The following is a 21,664-nucleotide window of genomic DNA, read 5'->3' as shown; positions in this document are numbered from 1 at the left end:
CTCTAGGAAAAAAATAAAACCAGATAACTATATGTCACTGCCTTCATTACATATCTTCTAGACTGTAAAAAGACACTGTAGTTTGATTTTAAAAAACTAAGATTGTCTCTTCTTATGGTATTTCCTTTCTTAGTATGTACAACTGAGCATGTTATATAAATGATTTAAAAAACCTTCATGGAGGAGAAGTAGGTTCCCTCCCCCATTTAAAAGAGAACCAAAAACCCCCTCATTTTCAGTATTTTTATCATTATTGCATTACACAGTGTGTTATAAACGGAACATAAACATAGCAGGGAAAACCAAAATAAACCAAGAGGCATTTGAACCATGATTTCAAAACCATTCTATCCGATACCACGCTGAAACTTTATTATGCTAGAAACTATTCAGGAAAAGTGTGAGTTGGCATATGAACCCAACTAAATTCTGCCACTCTTAACGAAAGAAGAGGATACATAACATTTATACTGGTTACTAGAGTACAGCTGATGATCCGGTCGTCTCCAAGACAGACCGCTGAGTTGCTTCAAGAGGAACACGAAATAAGCAAAGCTCACGGAGAGTTCTTGGTCACAATAAGCAGCTCACAGTCCCAGCAGCTCTATATCGAAGACCATACATTCTCAAGGGCAGCACTTCAGTATATTTAAAGCGAGAGCGATACTTGCACTATTCTGCCAGAAATCATTTTTTCCTCATTCAAGAGAGACGTGACTAATAATTGCATAGTAAGATACTGGTTTTAAAACATGAGATTGATAGTATCAGTCATTAATACAAACTGATATGTTAACAATGCATGTCTAGGCTGAAAACAGATGATCCCTGGCCTCATGCCTCACTATGCATGTAAGGCATTCAAAAATAGCCTGCTCACGCACATCTCAGATTATTCCTCTACTATTAGAAGACTTCAACTGGAAGAACTGCACAAAGTGCTGAAAAACACTACTGCGGTATTAAGTAGTAGGCTATGAAACTCCAATGCTAAATAATGAAATATCCATATTTTAACAATTTTAAATACTACCTACGTACAAATAAAATCATCGGTTCCTGTCCGTTTGTGAGCATTACATATACAACCACTGAGTCAAGCTGTCTAGAAAGCCTCTCTCCGCACTGCAAACTGCTGCACAGCAAACTGACTGGCCTTGTGCTGTGTAGCCCCTGGATGAATCGCCATCCTTGGATGTATTTAAAAGCCATCTAGATAAGGTGCTCAGGGATATGGTTTAGAAGCGAGCCTGGTAGAGACAGATAAGGGTTGGACTTGATGATCTTAAAGACCTTTTCCAGCCATAACGATTCTATGAACTCAAAAGGCATTTAAGTTCACAAAAAGTAAAAGTAGAAAGGGAATGATATCCTGACTACCTGCTTCCAATGGATGACATAAAGGATGTGTTTCAAATTTCAAGTCCATTTTGAATTCTACAGAGGAAAAAGGCTTCAAAACAACACCAGCACCCTTCTCCTGTAGTCTCAAAGTTACATGTTACTACAGTTATATTTAAATATTTAACAGAGACATACAAACTTGACATTTTTCAATGCAAGTGAACAGTACATTCTTCAGATACTGGTATCAGTGACGTTTGGCACTCTGTTCAGCAAAACGGACAGCACTAAAACCCAGTTTATTCAAAAGGCAAGTAGTGGTATTACACTCAAAAGCAAACTCAACACCCCCACGGCTCTAAGTCAGATCGCACTCACTCCCACTGCCTTTTCCTGTCTCCAAAGGTACTCCTCTTCTGTTTTTTTGGGTGGCTTTTGTTTGTTTGTTTTTTGTATAAACAGTGATTATAGACAGACTAGCAGAAGACTTGACCCCCAGCAGGTTTCCACCATCAGAGGAGAGGAAGTTTCCAGTGTACTGACAGGATTCCCCTACACTTCCCTTTCACCCTTTCTCTTATTTCTTACATTCAGATTAGCAAAACCTTTGCCACATCTCTTGCAATGCTCATGGATAAAAAGCTGCTCCAGTCAATTTAAGTTCCCTGCCAAAGGCCAGCTTCACTTCAGAACTCGCCAGGGTGAGTTCATGAGCAACTGCCAAAACCAAATGAAGGTGAACCTAAAAATGCGTGGGCCTCAGAAACATGCATCGCTCTAGTCGAAACAAAAATACAGAATTAACTGGTCTGAACTGCGAGGCTGACTTCCAAATTTCAGTTCTCTGAATTCAGGGCATTAATTGAATGATACTGTGCTGAAAAGTAGCTGCAATGTAATTTATCCTCCAATTTAATGAAATCTCTATGCTATCAAAATTTCAAAATTCAAAACACAAAAGTGTTTCCTAATCAGACTTGAAATAAACTACTGAGATACACACAACACTGACTTCTGTGTTGGTTTTGGTCAAAAAGAAATGAAAAAGCCTCATTTTTAGTAGCAAAAATGTAAGTGGTAGACAAACACCAACAAGCTACTACAGTCCTCAGCTGTATTTTTTTTTTTTCCAAGATCCCACAAACTGAAGTTCAAGGTGAGGGAAGGTAGACCTGAAAGAAGGACTTTTGCTTTTTTATAGCACTTGCGAGTGTAAGCATTTCAAGGTGTCCATTTTGAAAGCTATCCAGGATTGCAAACTTGCACAAGCAAATTGCAGATAGTTCCATACACACTCACCTCCATCACAATCAGCTATCCTTGAAAAAAACCCAAAATCTTGCATCTTACTGCAATGTTTAAAATGCTCATGCCTGAAGCTGTCTGCTTTGCCCCTCTCCCAAGAAGTAGCATTCTCAGAGCGGCTTCTGAAGGGAATGTGTAGCACATCTTAGTTGCTTCACTGCAAACTGCAATCTAATCTTCGGCTTAAAAGCCCTGCTCATCTGCAATGTAAGCTAACATGTCAGACTGCATTCTGTGAAGCGAGGCGCTGGCACACATCTCCTCTGCCAGCTCCACTGCGTGGGCAGAAACACCTGGCAGAGGCAGAACAGACAACTGCAGAGGTGGTGAGAAGAAGCCACAGCAAAGTTCATAAAAACTCATTTACTAATGGCATCAACCTTTATCTGCAGTTTATTGCACCCCGGTGTACCATGACAACTATGACAGCATGAACACTGACCTTAGTGCTTGAGAACCACAATGAAAAACAGGTTACTGAGAAAACTGAATAATACTAGTTTACTCCATTTATGACAAGGATCTCATTGGCTGTTAACATAAACTACATTACTGAAACCTTAAAATTGCGTGAAATAAAAGTCCTTTTTAACTTCTCGCTCTTGAGAAGAGAAGGCTGAGGGGAGACCTTATTAATGCTTACAAGTATCTAAAGGGTGGGTCGAAGCAGGATGGAGCCAGGCTCTTTTCAATGGTTCCCAGTGACAGGACGAGGGGCAATGGGCACAAGTTAGAACACCGGAAGTTCCGTTCAAATACACGGAAACACTTCTTTACGCTGAGGGTGACAGAGCACTGGCACAGGCTGCCCAGGGAGGTTGTGGAGTCCCCTTCCCTGGAGATTGTCAAGACCCGCCTGGATGCAGTCCTGAGTAATGTGCTCTGGGCAATCCTGCTTTGGCAGGGGAGTTGGACTAGATGATCTCTAGAGGTCCCTTCCAACTCTGAAACTCCATGATTCCGTGAATTTCAAACTAAGAGCGTAAATCTCCTGAGGACAGAGGCTACCTCAAAAGCAGATTTTTCTGAGAAGCACTTCTGGGAATTCTGGGAAGATGTGAGGGAAGGATCAGATGGGAAGGATCTCCAGAAGCCTTACACGGAGCTAGAAATTTTTCCTGTGGAGATGACATCCTCTCCCTAAACACTCTTTTTCTCCTATTCCTTATCCCAACACGAGAACTACAAGGCTTTACAACTCCAGAGCAGTTCCTTCTCCTGGTAAGCCTTATGAATTAATACTCATCTGAGACCCTGCTGCTGCAGATCATTTGAACTCCAGACAGTAAGGCTTTCAAGCATATAAAGAAAGTCTGAAAAGCTATGAGACCTAGACTTCTAATTTATTTGTTCTACCTATTAGTTTTGATGGCATTTTACTTATTTCAATCTCTGAAACATACTTAGCAACAAGTAAAAATGTGAACAAGTTACAGTAAAATGGTAACTAAATTTGCATTTGAGCAGATACATGCATTGTTAGTGGAACATGGACAGACCATGTTATTTTATTATGGTAACAATACAGGCAATAAGAACTTACTCCACATCTGAAACTCCACAGCACACTAAATAACAGGGTACGAACATTCAGAAGGCAGAGGTGGGGAAAGAAACCTAAGTACTTTAAAGATACCATATGATAACACACAACAAGGAAAGGCTCTGCAGAAACCAACCTTGAACTCCATGAGCCAGAAAAGCCCTTCCAGTCTCGTTTTCCCAGGTGGATAATTTCAGTGATACATTGGCCAATTCTAACTACAAGAAGCAAGTGCCTCTTTTCAGTGCTGTACATCGTTACACATTGAAATATCGCATTTTAATTAGCCACAAGACAGCCATTTCAGCAAGTTCATTAAAAAGTAAAAAAAACCCCACCACCAAAACCAAAAAAACACAACAACAAGCAAGCTTCTAGATCCTCATTATTGTTTAACAATGCTCATGGTATAACATCGGCTTTTGAAGACTGACAACAGATAGCTTCTGCCTACGTCTGTGGAAACTGCATTCAGTGATGATCACTGTCCCAGCAAAAGGAGCAGAAAGATGACCCTGACACACTTGTTAATTTTTCTCAGATGCCCAACAATTGCTCTGCTAAGGAGTCCATAGTAGCCTTGGAAGGGAAATGACATCTGCCGCAGGGCCTACAAAACACACTGGGGAAGAATTTTTCAGACAATTTTTCTTTAAGCCTCACCACTCGTGCTCTTTGCACATATGTAACTCAAATTCCAGTCTGCCATGAGGAAACATGAACCTATTTTATCTTGGTTTCTCATTATATTCTATATGAAAGTGCAATGAACATGCAAGTTTATGTTTACTTTTCCACAACTGACTATAATCCCCAGGTACAGAAGGCAAAACAATAATTATAATTACCTGTCAATATTAAGTACACTACCAGACCTCTGAAGAGGTGCTCACAAAGAACTGGGATCAAACAGCTCAACATCTGATACGAACTCTTATATTAAATCATTTCAACTAGATGAATCTGAAGGTTAAAGCCAGTCAGTTTTGATACAAGCAATCCTAGTTCAACTGAATCTACAGAAACAGCTTTACTAGATATGCAAGATCTGTAAGGTTTCAAAGTGCCGTTTTTTCCAGCAAAGCACCGCCAGCAATCTTCACTCAAGTTTCTGCTAACTAGCCCATCTGTGGCATGAATCAACGAAGCAAGGCTGAAGTACTGCCTGCAGAGTCACACAGGTTGCGACTTCCTTCCAATATGCAGGCACTTTTCTTCCCCTGCAAACTGCAGGAAAAGCACCAGTGTTCTAGTCAATTTGTTCTTAATAGAGTAGTGCAATCTGAGGAGACATAGCAGGAAGCAGAAGGCTGCCGCATGAATTTTAACAGCTACTCACATATACTCAAGGTTCTGCTTTTGCTCTGGAAGAAGTGATTTAGAATCACTCCTTTGCTTTAAAAAACGCAACTTAAAGACACAGCATTTAGAACAGGTAGAGCTGTCAGAGATCCAGCTCAATTCAAGTTTGAAGTCTTGCCTTAGGCAGCTACCTTCACATTTAAGAACACTAAACAATTAGATTCCAAAAACGACTGCTCCCTTGAGCATTAAGGTAAACCGTTTGGTTGATATTCCTAGCGTTTCCAATAGGGGTCCCTATTTTACAGGAGAAATTGGTCTTTTAAAGTCCCAGAGTCAGAGAATTTAAATCCACTCTGTAAAAAAAAAAAAAAGACTCGGTAGGCTTGATTTTGCAGGTAGGAATTTCAAACCAAAAAGAAAAAAGCAACAAGATCCATGCAAGTGTCGCTATAAAGTAAGACCGCCTGTGAGTTCAATTACATTCCATCTCTTTCATTTAACAGTCCAATATCGCACCTTCCCTGTTGTAGCATCTTGTCCCTTCCTAGAGAAAGACAGGCCACACCTGTGGTTTGACCACTAGTCAAACTCTTACATAGTCACTCTATACAATACTGTATTTTAACATTGAGACCTCTCCATACTATTCCCACCCTGTAATAAATTCTGAACGCTACCTCTGAATAGAAACAATTGACTCGACCAAACACACAGAAAACAGGCACACTTGAAATCCATGCGTCTAAAACAAGAGAACTTGCAGACCATTTTTAAGTGTCTCCAAAAGACTAAAGGTGCAAAACCAAATGAAGACATGGTAAATAAGGACCTCATCATGGGATGAAAATTCTGGATCAGTACGTCTAAAATTATTCTAGATCCAAGTAATCCTCTCCTCCCAAGACGAGGGGTACATATTCATCTCATGATCAAGGGAGCAAAAACATACCTTCTGTTTCTACCTTCTGACCATACTGTTTTTTCTTAAAGCAGACATGAGACCAGCAATATAATTTTCATTTATGAAGGTGAAACTGTAGATAAACATCAAGTTCAAGGAAATTGCAAAATAATGGCCCTTGAAGCATCGAACACATACAGGAAATGCACAAGTTTCTCCAAAGATATTACATAACCTGTTTTATTTACTCTTTTGAACCTCTTTTAATGTCGTTAAATGATAGTTGTACCAGACAATTTAAGTTAGTGTGTTTACATCTAAAAGTGTTGGTCAACTACTTGTTTTCCTTGACTTGTACAAGGTTGTTGATGTATCTGTAGCTGACTTTGACATTATAACCTAGTAGTTGATGGTTGCAGCGTAAGGGGAGGAGGGAGTGCCTACAGTTCACTCTTAATGGATGTTTCTCACTTTGCTCCTTCCTGGAAGATATTTCTAAGAAACACCAAACCAAGCATAAAGTCAGCAATGCCCTGGAGTGGAAAGGAGTTACACTGCTTAACACAGCAGCCCAATTATGACCCAGTTATCAGAGAAACAGAAGTTACATTAGTACCAGAACGAGGGGGGGGAAAAAAAAAAAAAAAAATGGAATTACCCCTTTTGAGAATTGGAAAGTTTTAGCTATATCAGCATTCCTATTACAAGATATGTAGTACAACATTTTAAATGCTTATTTACCTGCCACTTAAAGTCTTCCTGAAAAGTAAAACTTCTAAATGCAAATTAGATACAAACAAATATACTGAATTCCTCTATCTTCTCCCATGGATAAAAAATATTTTTCTGAACTATCTCGCTAAGAAAACCAGCTAAAGCATTCTACAGTTACATGGAACCTGATTTTTTTTTTTTCATTATGTGCTACAAAAGTAGAATCCTGCACTGAAAAGTACCAAAAAGAAGTCCTAGGACAACAGGTAATTGCAGGTTAACAAGCCACCATCTAAGGGTGAAGTTGTAACCTTCCAAAAACTGCATTTTTAATCAGAGACACATTATATTTTGATCCATATATTTCCTAAAGATGAGGTGCATAACTACTAATACAGATTTTTTTTCTTTTCAATACCTTTTATTTTCCTAATGTAATTACATGCTCCTAAATGGTGTATTTTAAGAATTCTGTTCCATTTTTTTTTTTTACATCTCATTGCTACTGCTTTCTGTTGAAGGACAGTCAAACACATTTTTAAATAATTGGGACACAAATTTGCACATTTACACCACAAAGCAGCAGTTCAAACTAAGGACTAATGTAATTTCAGGTTATTTCAATATACTATTGACAGAACTCATTAAAAATATCGCCGACTTCTTTGCTCCTCTGGTGAAAGATCATAGCACTTGTACGTTTAAAATAGGACATCGGAAGCCCAGCCGTAAGAAAAGAGTGAATGATTAGCGCACAAATTTGTTTCCAACCCCAACTGTAGTCACCTTACCCATATCAAACAGTGGTGGACACTCCAGTTCTAATATTTACGCCTGAAGAGACTATTCATAGTCATTTACAAGTAACCTTTATCAAAAGGCAAAGTTACTGAAGTTTCATGTTAATCACAGACTATTCATTGCACTTTTATAAGTATACTGCCATGTTTTAATAAAACATACTGCTAGGTCATATTGGAAATTAATTATTGATCCCCCTGGGTTGTTAAGATTAAACTTTTATAACCAATTATTTTAAAATAAGTTAGCCAGAATGATGAACAGTTATAAAGTAAATTAAATCCATAAATCATATGCTGTTTACTATGTTTAGATCACTGGCTGTATGAAAGTTTGTTACCACTTATGCAACAACAACATATTAACTGAGCTTTAAGGAACATGTAAATGACTATGGCTGCTTGATGCATTTAATATTTTATTATCAGCAATAAGTGTATTTTTCATGACAAACACTGGAAACAAAGTGATTGCCACAGCTGCCACAGAAAATGGGCATGAACATAATTTACACAGTTCTACTGGCAGTAGAAAGTGCACTAATTTAAAAACATATCCATAAAAGCCTAGCTGGCACTAGGTAATAAAGGATTACTCAATGAACCATAAACCAGAGCTTACAATACTAATTGTTGCATTTCCAAACTATTCTTGAATCATAAGAGTTAACAATCTTATGTTTACAATTTAAAGACAGGTCGTTTTTATGCTGTGTGATAAAAGAAAAAACCTAGAGGTTTAAAATCAACACTCAATCATAAGAGAACAATAAAGATGAACCCTCAGTTGCTGTCATTAGTTTAATTTGGACTTCCTACATTTAAAATACATATGCATTTGCTCAAGGCATATCTCAAATCCATCTACAAAGAGAAAACCTCACAACTGGATATGCAGGTCTAAAGTAATTTTTTATAATTTGCCACAAAAATCAATTCATACGAAGCTGTAGAAGAATCAATGCCTACTATGCAAGTATCTTGACAAGTATGTTTTCTCCCAATAGCACTAGAAAAGGAAACTTAACAGCGAAATGCAGAGTTCTACACTTGAGTCATACGCACACTGTACGTTTCCCTGAAGATACGGAAGGAAACAGTAACATCACTTTATTACACAAATATGCATAATCAAAGTCATCTAGTTACAGAGCTACTAAATGCTGAATTTAGTACTCTGAATTTTAAGTTTAGCATACATAGAAACACCACCAATAATCTATGTTCCCCCTCTCCATTACATTTTGTAGCTTTCATCTACTACAGAGGGAACAAAACCACAAACAAAATGCATTATTTTCCTGAGTTGCTAGGGCATGTCTGAATTATGACTTATTTGATAACTTTCTTCACAAAAGTAGATACTTTTGAAGCAAACTAGTTATTTGTGAAGTGTCTTAAAACATCAAAAATTAAGAAAATACTGAAACATGAAGGCTACAGAGAAACATGATAACCTTAGTGCTTCTGAAACATTACCAAAAAATCACACTGAAGTTTTACTGAAGCCTGAAAAAGTCAGTTTTCCCCTTACACTGGATATTAGTTCAGAAAGCAGCCCACCCTGCCGTCATCAAGATGGCACAGAAGTAACAATACTGATTTAGGGCACGTTCAGTTTTCTTTTTAAAAAAAAATTCTAAGAGCATTACACACCCAACTGGGATATTCATCTTGCCTCCAAACAATAAAAAACTTCCAACAGAACAATTTATTGCAGAGCTGTGCAATAAAACTACAAAATTGATTTTGGTTATGCATGACACTTGTCTATAGGAAATGCAAAGTTTGTGTTGAAGGATTAGGAATGCACAAGAGGGGTGGAACCACTGCAGTACTAGAAATCTAAGAGAAGTAAGGAGGCTGTGAAGCAGGTGAAATTCTCATGCAGCCAGAATTGTGGCAGCTTCAAGAAGTGAACAAATTCAGGACTTCACATCCCACAAGGCTTCTAATTAGCATAAACCCTAGACTTCTGGGTTTTTTTTAATTCAGTAGGTGGTGTGACAGGATTGCATGGAGAGCACTACCACCAAACTGCACTGATGGAAACTCCCATTTCTCAATACTTGCAAATCATCTAACTGGTACGATAGTTCCTGAAATGTTGCTCACCATGAGACAAATCATATTTACAGTTACTAGCAAGCCTGTAAAGGAAATAAATATAGCAAAAGTAAATATCGTGTCCAAAGGTGAACACAACTGTTACAAGTAGGGAGAGTACACACAAGACAAAGTAGACAAGTACTACAAAATAGCTTAAATTAAATCCCTTTTTCCCTTGCCTGATTTTCTGAAATACCTCCAAAACAAAAGGTTTCTTTACACATTTATCATAGGTACACTTTTATTTGCTGAAACGAACTAAACATTACTTTTTTTTTTTTAGGAAATGCACTATCAGAAGTGTCAAAAAAATTATTCCAACATTGTACAAGTCGTCACTGTATCACTTCTGTGTTTCACAATTGTACAAAAGACAAATTGAATCAAGGGGAAAACCTGCTTTCCACAGTAATCATGCTGTTAACATTTCATCAAAGCAAAATTTGAATTGAAATGTTATGTTACATAAAGTAAGCTTCTCCTGTTATTTCAGGTTCTTTTTGTGACATCCAGAAACCGTAAAAGTCTAAACTAGACATCTTCAGTGATGGATAATACACTCAATCCAGTTTTTGTTTACTTTGAAGAGTAGAACATGTCAGAAGTCTGCTTATGCAGGCCTATGTTACCATTGTGGTTAAACACACGCCTGTGTTAACAAAACAAGTTACAAGAACTTAAATCTTTTCATTAAGAGCCAGTTATATCAAGTACAGAGCACCACTTTCCAATTCAACACTCGCACACAGAGATTCCAGCTGTATGAAAAACAAGGTTTCCAAAACCAGAAAAAACAGGAGAGCTACTATAATGACATCGATTTCTTACCCTACGCATGGCTTCCTCCTCCTCTTGACGCTTCTCATAATGTGCAAAGTCATCAAAGATTGAGGTGGTATGCTTGAAAGTAGCAATTATTTTAAGCACTTGCTTGGCTTTTTCTAGGGGTACCTCTTGAGTGTCCCTCGAATTGGTAACTGGTTTGTTGTCATTGTTTTCCAAGCGAATATGCCGCAGTTGGTTATTGGGAACGTCTTTGACAAAGATCCATTTGACATCAAACTTCCCCTTCCACTTATCCTGAGACCAGACACCAGCATATGCATTGTAGTCCACAACAGACTTCATCTCAGCCACTCCACAAAAGTGTCCACTGCCATTCACACTGAAGAGTAAATAGAGTGGGCCTTTTCCATTCAGGGAACGGTAAGCAGCATCCAAGCGCTTATTTCCATGTTCAGTACTACACCAGATAGAGTACTTAATGGAGCGATGAATATCGTCCTCTGAATAACTTTTGATTATAAACACACGTCCATTCTTCAGATTCCAATCGAAGTCTTTGGGATTGTAGTTGTTTATGGCCTTTAGTTTCTCCAGCACTGGGTGCACTTCCACACCAGAAGGTGAGGAGCTGACGGATACAACACCTAAACCAAAGTTCTCACTACCAGCTCCATTGTTCTGGCTGAAGCCCACACCCCTATTACGAGGAGCAACCCAGCGGTTTTGCAGCTGTTGCTGCTGCAACTGGTGAGGCTGGGCCTGCTGCTGAGGTCCTTGTTGCTGTTGCGGTTGCTGTGGCTGAGGCTGCTGTTGAGGCAGTTGGCTTTGCACCAGTGGTGGTGGTTGAATTAATGGCTGAGGCTGCTGGATTATAGTCTGAGGAGGCAGTACTGGTTGAGCTGTGGGTGCTTTTACCACTGACCCTTTGTCATCCCAAGTTCCAATATTCATGTTGTGTTTTATAGGTGGTGGCGGTACAGCAGGTCCCCCAATGCCCACATTACCTTTAGGCTTGAGTTTCGGCTGAGGTTTAGCAGGCTTCCTTGCAATGGCAGCCCATGAGGTTGGTTTAGGTGCTGAACTGCTAACTGGGGGCACGCTGTTTGCTGCAATGCTTGTCATACCTGTACTGCTCAGAGCTGAACCTACAGTTTTTGTTACAGCAGCTGTCATATCTCCACCAATTTTCAGTCCAGTCATGCCTTGCTCAATGCTGCTAATCCCAGGCACCTTGCTCAGAGTATCACTGCCAAATCCAGCCTGTCCGTCTGCTATGGCTCTCCCAAGAGAACTAGGTGGATAGCCATAGCTGCTGCTGTAAGCAGAGCTTTGCGTTGATTGTCCCTGAGATCCACTTGTCCCCCACGTAGAGAAGTCTGCATTCCCAGGAAAAAAATTAAATCCATGCTGCCCAAGAAATGGAGGGGTATTTCCTAATGCCCCAGGTTGACTAAATACACCATCAGGTATGTAATGGTGTTCACCATTACTCATCTGTCCATAAGTTGTCAAGTATGGCATTGGAGGGTCACCTGCAGTTGACCATGCTGCTTCGCCTAAAGAGTATGGAAATCCAATGGATGGAGCATAATAACTAGGCATATATGGGTCTGACATTGGTGGATAGCTGTTACTCTGCAAGAAAATAAAACAAAAATCAGCAATATAGACAATTATGCATAAGAGGAAAAAAAAAAATACAGTCCAAAACCTTTTTAAGGATTATATGAATGCATTTGTAACTTCCACCATTCCTCCCAATGTAAAAGATGAACAAGGTATCTGTTAGATATGGCCATTTTTTCCTCACGAAACCTTTTCAAAGCACTAAAGAGGCCCATCTTTTGTAATATATTATCTTTATTTTCTGTTACTGAGCAAGGTATTTGCCTCCATGTCAACAGTATTAAGAAAAAACAAGTTACTTTCAAATGCAAGTCATAACAACTGTAGTTTCGTAAATACAGAAAAATAACTGCAACTATGATTTGAAGTTTTGGTGTTCTTAGGATTTTTGTAAAATTTGTCACTTCTAATTGGAAACACCTGCCAGAACATTACAGTGAAAAGGATGCCTATTTGTTTCAGGAGGAACAACAATCAAACCATAACATTTCCACACTACTGAGAATGGTCATTAAGTACAATCTGTGGCCTAGCAGAACAAAGTTTGCTAGCTAAATTCAAATCCCACTAAGACGCCTGGGGAATCACAGCATTTACTTCCTGAGAAGATAAAGCTCCAAGACATTTGAAGAGCTACCCCTATATGACTTCTGATGTTGTTTTGGGGAAAAAAAATGCACATTATCATCCTCTAGCTGATGCCTCCTTAATGTTGTGTTATTTGGAAAAAAAAAAAAAAAAGTGGGAAGGCAAGCAAAATTCTCAGTCTTTTAATAATTTGTTGTTTCTCCCTCTCTCAAGACCGCTACAACTTACAAACTTAACATAATGAATATTAACTTTTGACTACAGAGACAATTCACGGCTCTGGAAATAAATCATTAACTTCCTAGCAGAAGAGTTATACCAAGTTGTAGTAACTTTAAGCTTCAATCTATTATGCCATCAACTGTGAGCTACTTCTACCAACTTCAAAGGAAATCATTCCGAGCAGTTAATATTTTCTCAAAGATACTCTTGTTTTGAACTGCATCAAATATATGATGATTTCATTTTAAATTTAAGGTGTGGGGTTTTGTTTTGGGTGGTATTTTTTTCTCCTCAAGCTTCTTGAAACTGCATCTTTCTGAAGTCAGCACAAGCACAAGAATAGGAGACGTCAGAGCATGCTTTTTAATAATTCTGGAAACAATTCAGTTATGATATTTTAAACAGGTGAAGTCTTATGATAAGACAAGATAAGATATAAAACTATTTCAATGAATGTGCAAGCCAGTAAGTAACGCTAAGAAATATCATCCAAAAATGAATTCAATCTGGAAGTCAGTGGAACTCCAAAATTAATTTTAATATAGTATAAACAATGTTCACTTACCTGATTTGTCTGACTACTTAGATATGGCTCAAAATCATCATCATTTACTGCATCCTTTTGATGAATCGAACCGTTTTGTACTGAAACTAAAAGTAAATCTGTATTAGGTATACTCTCTGGAACAGCTGTGATGCACTTTTAATCTAGATAACACTTCTTAACCGGCTGTACATTGAAATATTTCTACTTGTGCTTTGTTGAGATCAAACATATTATTGCTAAGCACCACCTTGTTAAATTTAAAGAATATAGCTCATTCTATTGATGACTCCAACCAGATCTCGGGAGAGGTCTGGAAAGATGGCAATCAGAGCGGACTACTCCTGACTATTCTTTCCTGAGCTTCACAGACAGAGGAAAAACTATAGGCACACCTCATTTGCACAGGCAGTAAATCCAGCGTTTCCAGAAGTACCAGCCCAAGTGCAAATGTGCAGACCAACCAGATCAGACATATTCAATAGGTTCAGGGAAAGTTGCAACATATAGCTTTCTCCTGCCAGGAGGAAAGGCAGTTACCCACCAAGACAACCATGACAGGCACCTCTATTCAGCTACTTAATTCTGTATTTCCTACATAACTTTTATACTGTACTGTATTAGAGGCATCTGTGAAGCTCTGAGGGGACAAAGCAAGACAGAAACAAGAGCTAAAGTCCCCAAGGGTGATTACAATCCTTTCCCAATATATATGCCACTGTACACTGGAATCTCTTCCTACCTGCTCTTCTTGGCCTCCTATTACCTTTAATTTCATCTAAGGCATTACACCTACCTGGGATTTTCCAGCTGCCCAAATTACTTGAAGTGTCTCTCTACCCTCCCCCAGGCTACTATTCAAAGTCAAATCACACAAATTTCTACTAAGTTCCACTGTTTCCCATGGTGCAAAGAAACCAGAAATTTGCAATTATACAACGTGATGATGAAGACTTCTTCTCAAAAACAAACTACCGCTTTTTCCGAATGCAGTTTTTTTGTTAGTTATCAAATATGTTCAATGAAAACAAAAGAAAAAAAAAAAGGTTTTAGAGTGATCAGTAAAGTGCACTGAGAAACCATGACAGCAGAAGTTACAATAAACCAGCAGATTTTCTGTCAGCTAGAGACACTGAGTTAGGAGCTGACTCCGTGGTTTCCTTCTTTTAGCAAAACATTCTGAAAAGTATGTACAACCATGCAACTAAACCTTCAACTTTGTTGAAATTAGTGTTTAAGAGTGGTGTTTTCTGTTTCATTGGGGGAGGGTGGGGGGTTGCTGCCCAAAGTTCACATTGCAAACCAAGTGGTGCCTGGACCAAGGCACTTCAATTTTTATTTTTTTTTTTTTTTTTCACTTTAACACCTCTAAAACAAACTGCCTTCGGGACAAAGGGATAGATATAAACACAAGGAATAAACAAAATTCTGGAAAAAACTTCAGATATCAGTAAAAATAGATAAAAATTTCATAATTTACAACAGAACAACAGAAGATTTTTTTCAAAGCAAATATTTGGGAAGGAAGAAAGCAACTCATGTTCTGAATATCTTGAAGTTTTAAGTCACAACACTTGACACTTCAGTTATACAAACTGGTACAGTGCGTTTGTGTACTAGCTACAGCGAAATATGATCAGCAACGGTGAGCAAAATGGGTTTTACAACTTCATAGAACAATATTCCTAATTAAATACCAAATCTAACATTAGGTGTTGGATTTTTTTCCCATAAAGAGTTTCAGTTAAGGTCATTAATCACCCTGAATTTACACACAATGGTAACATATTAGTGAGCTGGAACACTATATTCCTTTTTACATTTGGCTCAGTCACACAGGGAATGAGCCTCCAAATCTTTTGTACATGCCATGTCCATTGCTTAGACTTAACCAAATAGCATGCAGAGCACAATTCTCAAATACAATTCTGCTATAATGAAAAACATAGATGGTGGCATGCAAGTTTCTTAAAAGCATGCAACCACAAATAAAGGAATAAACAGCTGCATGTCAAGACTAGAATCCTATCAAAATTAATCTCCTCATACTGACAGCTAATCTTCATAAAACATGCATCTGCTGTGTTTATTGTTTCAGAAGTATCTAAAGGTCACTTAAGACAGAATTATTTTTGGTGTGCCGCTACAACTAACATAGAATATTCTTGTAAATGTATTTCCTTTCTTATTCATTCTGTATTGAAATCTTAAGTCAGTGACACAAAATAGTTCTACACTGACATCTTTCCTAGTAAATATATATATTTCCCAGTGAAATAGCATCACTTAAAGAGTTTCTTTGGCTTTTCATTCAAACTTTACATAATGTGTTAATAATGAAGAATGTAAAATGGGGGGGAGGGGGGCTACAAGAGCAAACAGATTAAGATGCATGCCTCATTCCCAAAATCTCCTATTAAGTGTTCCAACTAAACAGGCCAGTAACGAAGAATACTAACTGAAACTAATCTTCAGTTGCTAAAAATATCTGTATCAATCCAACCCTGAAAATATCATATACTTCCGCAAACACTGTGAAAATATACATTGTAATTAGATATTGGAAAGAAACAACTCATCAAATAAAGGAACTTAAAGCTTTATTCTTTTAACTGCTACTATGCTTTGAATAACCACTTGCAAAATGCACAAATGATGGCCAAAGGCATAAGAATAAATTTCTCATTAGAAGAAGCCGTTACACCTTGATTAGGGTGGAGAACAAATACTAAAAGACACATGTAACATTTCACTCTCGTTTTAAACCTAAAGCTTACATTTAAACCTTCTACAAAACCAAAAATTATATACCTATACATGTAAACACAAGTCAGCATTTTCCTATCACAGGTGTGATACACTGGCACAACAAACAAAAGGGGAAAAAAAAAAAGTTTCAGGAATGCCAGTTTCTCCCCTAGCACCACTCCCCTGTAAGACATCATTTGATTGATGTCAGTTCTAATGTTTTATATCAACTGTACAGTAGTTGACAACTAGAATAAGAAAACTTTCAAGACAGGATAATTTACTCATTCAAGTCTCTGAAACACCAGCATCAGTAACTGAAACAACAAGTGGATAGTACTGTTCTACACACTAGAACTTCAATCCCACAAATTCTTGTCAAGGGAAATAGCATAGTACACCGATTTATAATCGACTAGAATAAAGCATCCAAAACATTTTACTAGACAATACAAATCAGCTACCTCCCAATATAATTTGCATGTCTAATATTTTTTGTTTCAATATGAAAAATACTCTATTTCCATGCATACACCCCTTTTACTACTCACTCACATTCTCTCACATGCTCTACCAGACACATGGACAGTAACCTTTTTACCATCCTCTTTAATGTTATTACTCTTATGCACAGAACCAACTTCAGATTAGTCTGTTAACTCAGTATCACATCTTCCCTTGAAGCTCCTTTAAGCTGGGACCTATCATGATGCCTGAAAAAGATTACCATCTTCAATCTCCTAGCCCTTTAATCTAATCCTAAATCATAACTTAGTTTCATTAAACAGACGTTACACCAAATAATTTAAGAGAACGGAGGAGATTATTGTTTTGTTGCACTATACTTTTCATTTAGGTCATATTCTTACCAAGAGAATACATAGTAAGGATTTTTATGGAGTGCATACTTTTAAATAATGGATACAAGTTCAGAAATGCAAAAACCTCTTCCTTACATAGCAAACTAAGAGATGTGTTTTGGTTCAAACATTCTGCAGCATTTACAAATTACAGCACACAAAAATATGTCACTATAAATAAGTTAAAGTAAAGCTGACTCGTGCATTTTCACTATTAGAAAAGCTGCAACATAACACCCAAATAGAAATGCTTAATACTTCCACTCCAATTCATATATATGAAGTACAGTTCAAAACCTAGTTGGTTTAGATAGATGCATCTCAATAACCTCACTAAAACTGAGATATGGTAATTCAAAGAACGTGAAGCCACGAACTACATGCTAAAATGAATCTAACGTTTCTTCTCATTTAAGGGCAACGTGGAAGATATAAACACAAACTATTTTAAAGCTAACTATTCATTTTAGATGAATAGTTAAAAGCTCCAGTTTGGGGGGGAAAAAAAAGTAGAAGTATTAGAATATGAGAGAACAAGTATTCAACAATAACCAAACTGAAAAGGTCTGAGGAGGTAAACCCAAGTTCATTTTTCTCTGAATGCAGAGAAATTAAAAGGAACAGGCCAAATTTAGCAAGATTCAGGAACCATGTGCCACCTCATAAGTGATATATGTAATAAGAAGGAGATAATCTGCACACAGACAGAATAATAGAATAAGTACGCTACAGATAACATTAAATGACAGTTCACAGTGAACAATTAGATTAGGATAATGAACAGTGGGGGGACAAAGAGTGCATGAGCTCAAAAAGCAAAAGTTTCTTATCTGCATGAAGAAATAAAAAGCCTATTAACACACGAAGGTAGCTGTGTGCATGCTGTTCTACAGCTCAGCTTGCTGAGCACCTAATAATTAAATGGGCACAAGTGTACTGATTAGGCAAAAAGAATTCCCAAATAGAATATTAGTCATTATATCAAAGATGATACATTCCAGACCAGAAGATATAATCTGAGATGCTGTTTATGACAGACTTGCCAAGAATTTCAGAGAGACTATTAAGTAGCTGGGTCCTTGTTTCTGTGGGAGAGAAGAAACCACATTGAGTATAGTATTTAAAAACTAAGATGCTGACAGAAACATGGGAAAAGTAGAAAAGCAGAAGGCCTACAAACACTGAAAGAATATTCTTTACTGATGCTAAAATGAAGAGAAAAGCCCACAGAATTTCTGCGAATAAGGAAGGTGATGTGTTCTGCTCACAGATATGAGTAACTAAATAGTCACATGGCTGTTGTCTCGCAAGCTAAGGAAGCTGTTCAAAAGATTCTTCCTGATGATTCTAGTACACTGATTCTATTCACTGCACAGAAAGGCCCAAGGTGTACCGTTAAAGAGATTATACAAGCACATCACAAAGTCAGCTAAAAAGAAATAGCTATGTTATTGCCCAACTTCTGACATTAATCTTCATTTGCAAAATAAAACATTTTAAATTGATATACTGCTGTGCCATGGTAAAATTGCTGGGAAATAACACTTTGGCACACAATTTCCTGTCATCTTGCTCTGAGATAGAAGATATCCTATAGTTACATTGTCTTTCCACGATTGTCTGAAGACACATTAACCTCCATAAACAGCAACATTAGAGATTTATACAGAAATACAAGGAAACAACTTACCTTTATTTCCCTGTCCTTTAGGTCTCTGTATATAGGAAAGTGGGAAAAAAAACCAAGACAAGTTCAGTTAGAATCCTCTAATGTTTGCTTCAGAGTAATTCCATTTATTTGCCAATTTTGGTCTTTTCAACTTATCTGTTTAAAATATTAAGAGCATGCTATTATAAAAATACTATGAAATTATATAAAATATCATATAAAATATTAAAAACCTCCAAATTTTTAACCTGAAATAATTTCAACAAAATCACTTTACAGCATGTGAAGCTTAAATGGTGTTGAAAACCTGAACAACAAATGAATTTTGGTTGCCTCCCCCCGAGAATTATAATCAATAAACAAAGCACAGAGTAAAAGAAAACAGAAAGTTAGTAGCTTCAGATTATTACCAGTACTAGAACTTCATTATCACATGTCATCTTTTAAGTTGACTGATGGGTACTTATCAGAGAATAACATACAATGCCTTGCTTTTTAGGCACAAAGGAATATACAGTGATATTGTAAGCCAAACTACAAGTTGTGCATTCCTCGTCTAGGCAATTACATCGAGAAAATGACACAGTCTGTATGAAGCTTTCACACAAGGAAATAATACCTTAGAGGATTTTTTTATTTTTTTTTTTTAGGATTAGTCATTACAAAACACTGTTAATCTGTCATGCACTAAGAATCACTGTAGCAGTACAAGTTACAGTATCCCTAATTCCTCTACAGCAAAATGAAATAGCTTAGAAAAACAAATGCTGGCCCATGAAGCTCTAATTCATCTTCTCATGTATGTACAACTAAGCATGAGTGGGTCTCCAAGCTCCATCACTCTCTAACAATTTTTAGTCCTGAAAAACTCAGTATTCAGAGATTTAAAAGTTTAGGAGGCAACCACCTCCATCTTGCTTTTACGTGCATCTCAGTTATCAGAAGACTGTTTAACGCTGTTCCATCTAATACTGCACTGGTTAGTCACCTCCCTCCCTCTCCCAAAACCAGACAAAAATCTCTGTAACCTTACAAACCCCAACCACCTCATCTTTTGGGACGAATCTAATCCAGACACAAAGGCGTGCCGAGACCAACAAGAGACACGGCAGTAAAAAAGTTGGGAAGAAGCAGCCTTCGTGGAAGACAGAGCAATGAAAAGCTAAGAGATCACTGAGCTAGAAATAAGTGCATAAAAGAAAACTGAAGAGCATGCACAGAGACAAAAGAAACAAAACACTAAAGGCACAGAGAGAAAATAAAAGGGGGCAGGAGACTGCAGGGCCAAAACTTTTGGGGAGTGGCAGAGGCCCACAGAGAAAGCAGAGACCAAGATAGAACAGCTTCCAGCCAGAAAGAAAGGCCTAACAAATATAAAACCTAACGAACTCTAAGCTGCGTGAAGAGCCGAATAAAAAAAAAAAGTGCAGCGCAGCGCACGGAGAGAAACAGTGGAGAACAGCTGGAAGAAGCAGAGGCCGCGGGGAAGGAGGAGAAACCGGAGGCCCGAAGGCAGAAGAGGTGGGTGAGGAGAAGGAAAGTCACGAAGCGAAAGGATGCGGTAACCAGGAGCCGGAGAGACTCAGGGGTGCGCAGGGGCGAGGAGAGGGAGCCGGGCGCCGCGGGCAGCCCAGCACCCAGGCGCTCCCGGAGCGGAGAGAGCAAACGGGAGCCCGGAGGAGCTTGGCCCGGGAGGATTCGCTTGCGGGCCGGGAAGACGCAAAGGGGCCGAGCCGGCTGGGCGGCGGGCCGGGAGGCGCGGGGCCGAGCGCCGGCGGGGCCCTGCGGGCGGGGAGGCGGAGCGGCTCTGGCGCGGATCAGCGGTTATAAATAGGGGCTGCCGGGGCCGGGAAAGGGGCCCGCCATCCCGGGCGCCACCAGCTCCGATGGATCGCCGCTCCCCATGACGGCGGGGAGGAAAGAGGGAAGGGAGGGAGAAGGCCGCGAACCGCGCCGCCCCGGCGGCGAGGGAAGGTGCAGGTGGCCGCCCGGCCGCCGCCCCCCCCCCCCCACGCGCCAGGGTTAACGACGGGCCAGGGAAGAGGAACGGGCAGGGAGCGGGGGGCCCCGCGGCCCAGTACCTGGTCGACGCTGGTGGCTGACATTCTTCACGGGGAGCCGCGATCCCCTCGCTCCGCTCCGCCTGGGCCTCGAGTGATTCCGCACGCCGGGGCCGCTCGCCCGCCCGCCGCGCCGCTCAGCCGCCTCCTCCCCGCCGCCGCTTGATTGTCGCCGCCGCCGCCGCCTGGGCTCGCTGCTGCCGCCGCCGATCGGGTTCCCGCTGGAAGGAGCCGGCCGGCCGGACGCAGCGCCGCTTCCCCCCCCTTGCTCCGGGCTCCGCTTCCCCACAATGGCGGACGGGCTCCGGCTCCCACTTCCGCTCCGCGGCGCCCTGACCTTCCGCTCCCCCTCCGCCGGCGTCGCCACTGACCTTTCCCTTCCCGTCCCCGCCTCCATGTCACGTGGGGCGGGAAGCAGCCCCGCGCGCACCCGCCGCCAGCGACTCCCATGGCGCAGGGGGCGGGGCCTGCGGCGCCCTGGCGGGGAGTGCGCATGCGCGCAGCGGGAAGGGGGACGGACGGGAAGGCAGGCGGAAGGCG

At 39.7% G+C, this 21,664-nt stretch overlaps 1 protein-coding gene across 2 annotated transcripts in view; it reads right to left on the bottom strand.

Annotated features, from left to right (window-relative positions):
• The window catches only part of YTHDF3 (YTH N6-methyladenosine RNA binding protein F3), an 86,902-nt gene that overhangs the window by 2,540 nt on the left and 62,698 nt on the right, over positions 1 to 21,664 (bottom strand). Inside the window, exons 1-4 of one of the 2 annotated variants that reach the window (XM_082479248.1) lie at positions 21,146 to 21,404; positions 19,086 to 19,110; positions 13,809 to 13,894; positions 10,850 to 12,442 (exon numbers count right to left, since the gene is read on the bottom strand). In XM_082479248.1, the coding sequence (XP_082335374.1) occupies positions 10,850 to 12,442; positions 13,809 to 13,894; positions 19,086 to 19,110; positions 21,146 to 21,169 (1,728 nt within the window). In that variant the 5' untranslated portion in view covers positions 21,170 to 21,404. Of the gene's footprint in view, positions 1 to 10,849; positions 12,443 to 13,808; positions 13,897 to 19,085; positions 19,111 to 21,145; positions 21,405 to 21,664 lie in introns of those variants that run through there. The other variant, XM_082479249.1, reaches the window with a different exon arrangement.

This window comes from Vanellus vanellus, assembly GCF_965231255.1.
Source record: "Vanellus vanellus genome assembly, chromosome: 2".
NCBI classification, from domain to species: domain Eukaryota; kingdom Metazoa; phylum Chordata; class Aves; order Charadriiformes; family Charadriidae; genus Vanellus; species Vanellus vanellus.
The sequence above is the reverse complement of the archived record's forward strand: the minus strand, read 5'-3'. Positions and strand labels throughout refer to the sequence as shown.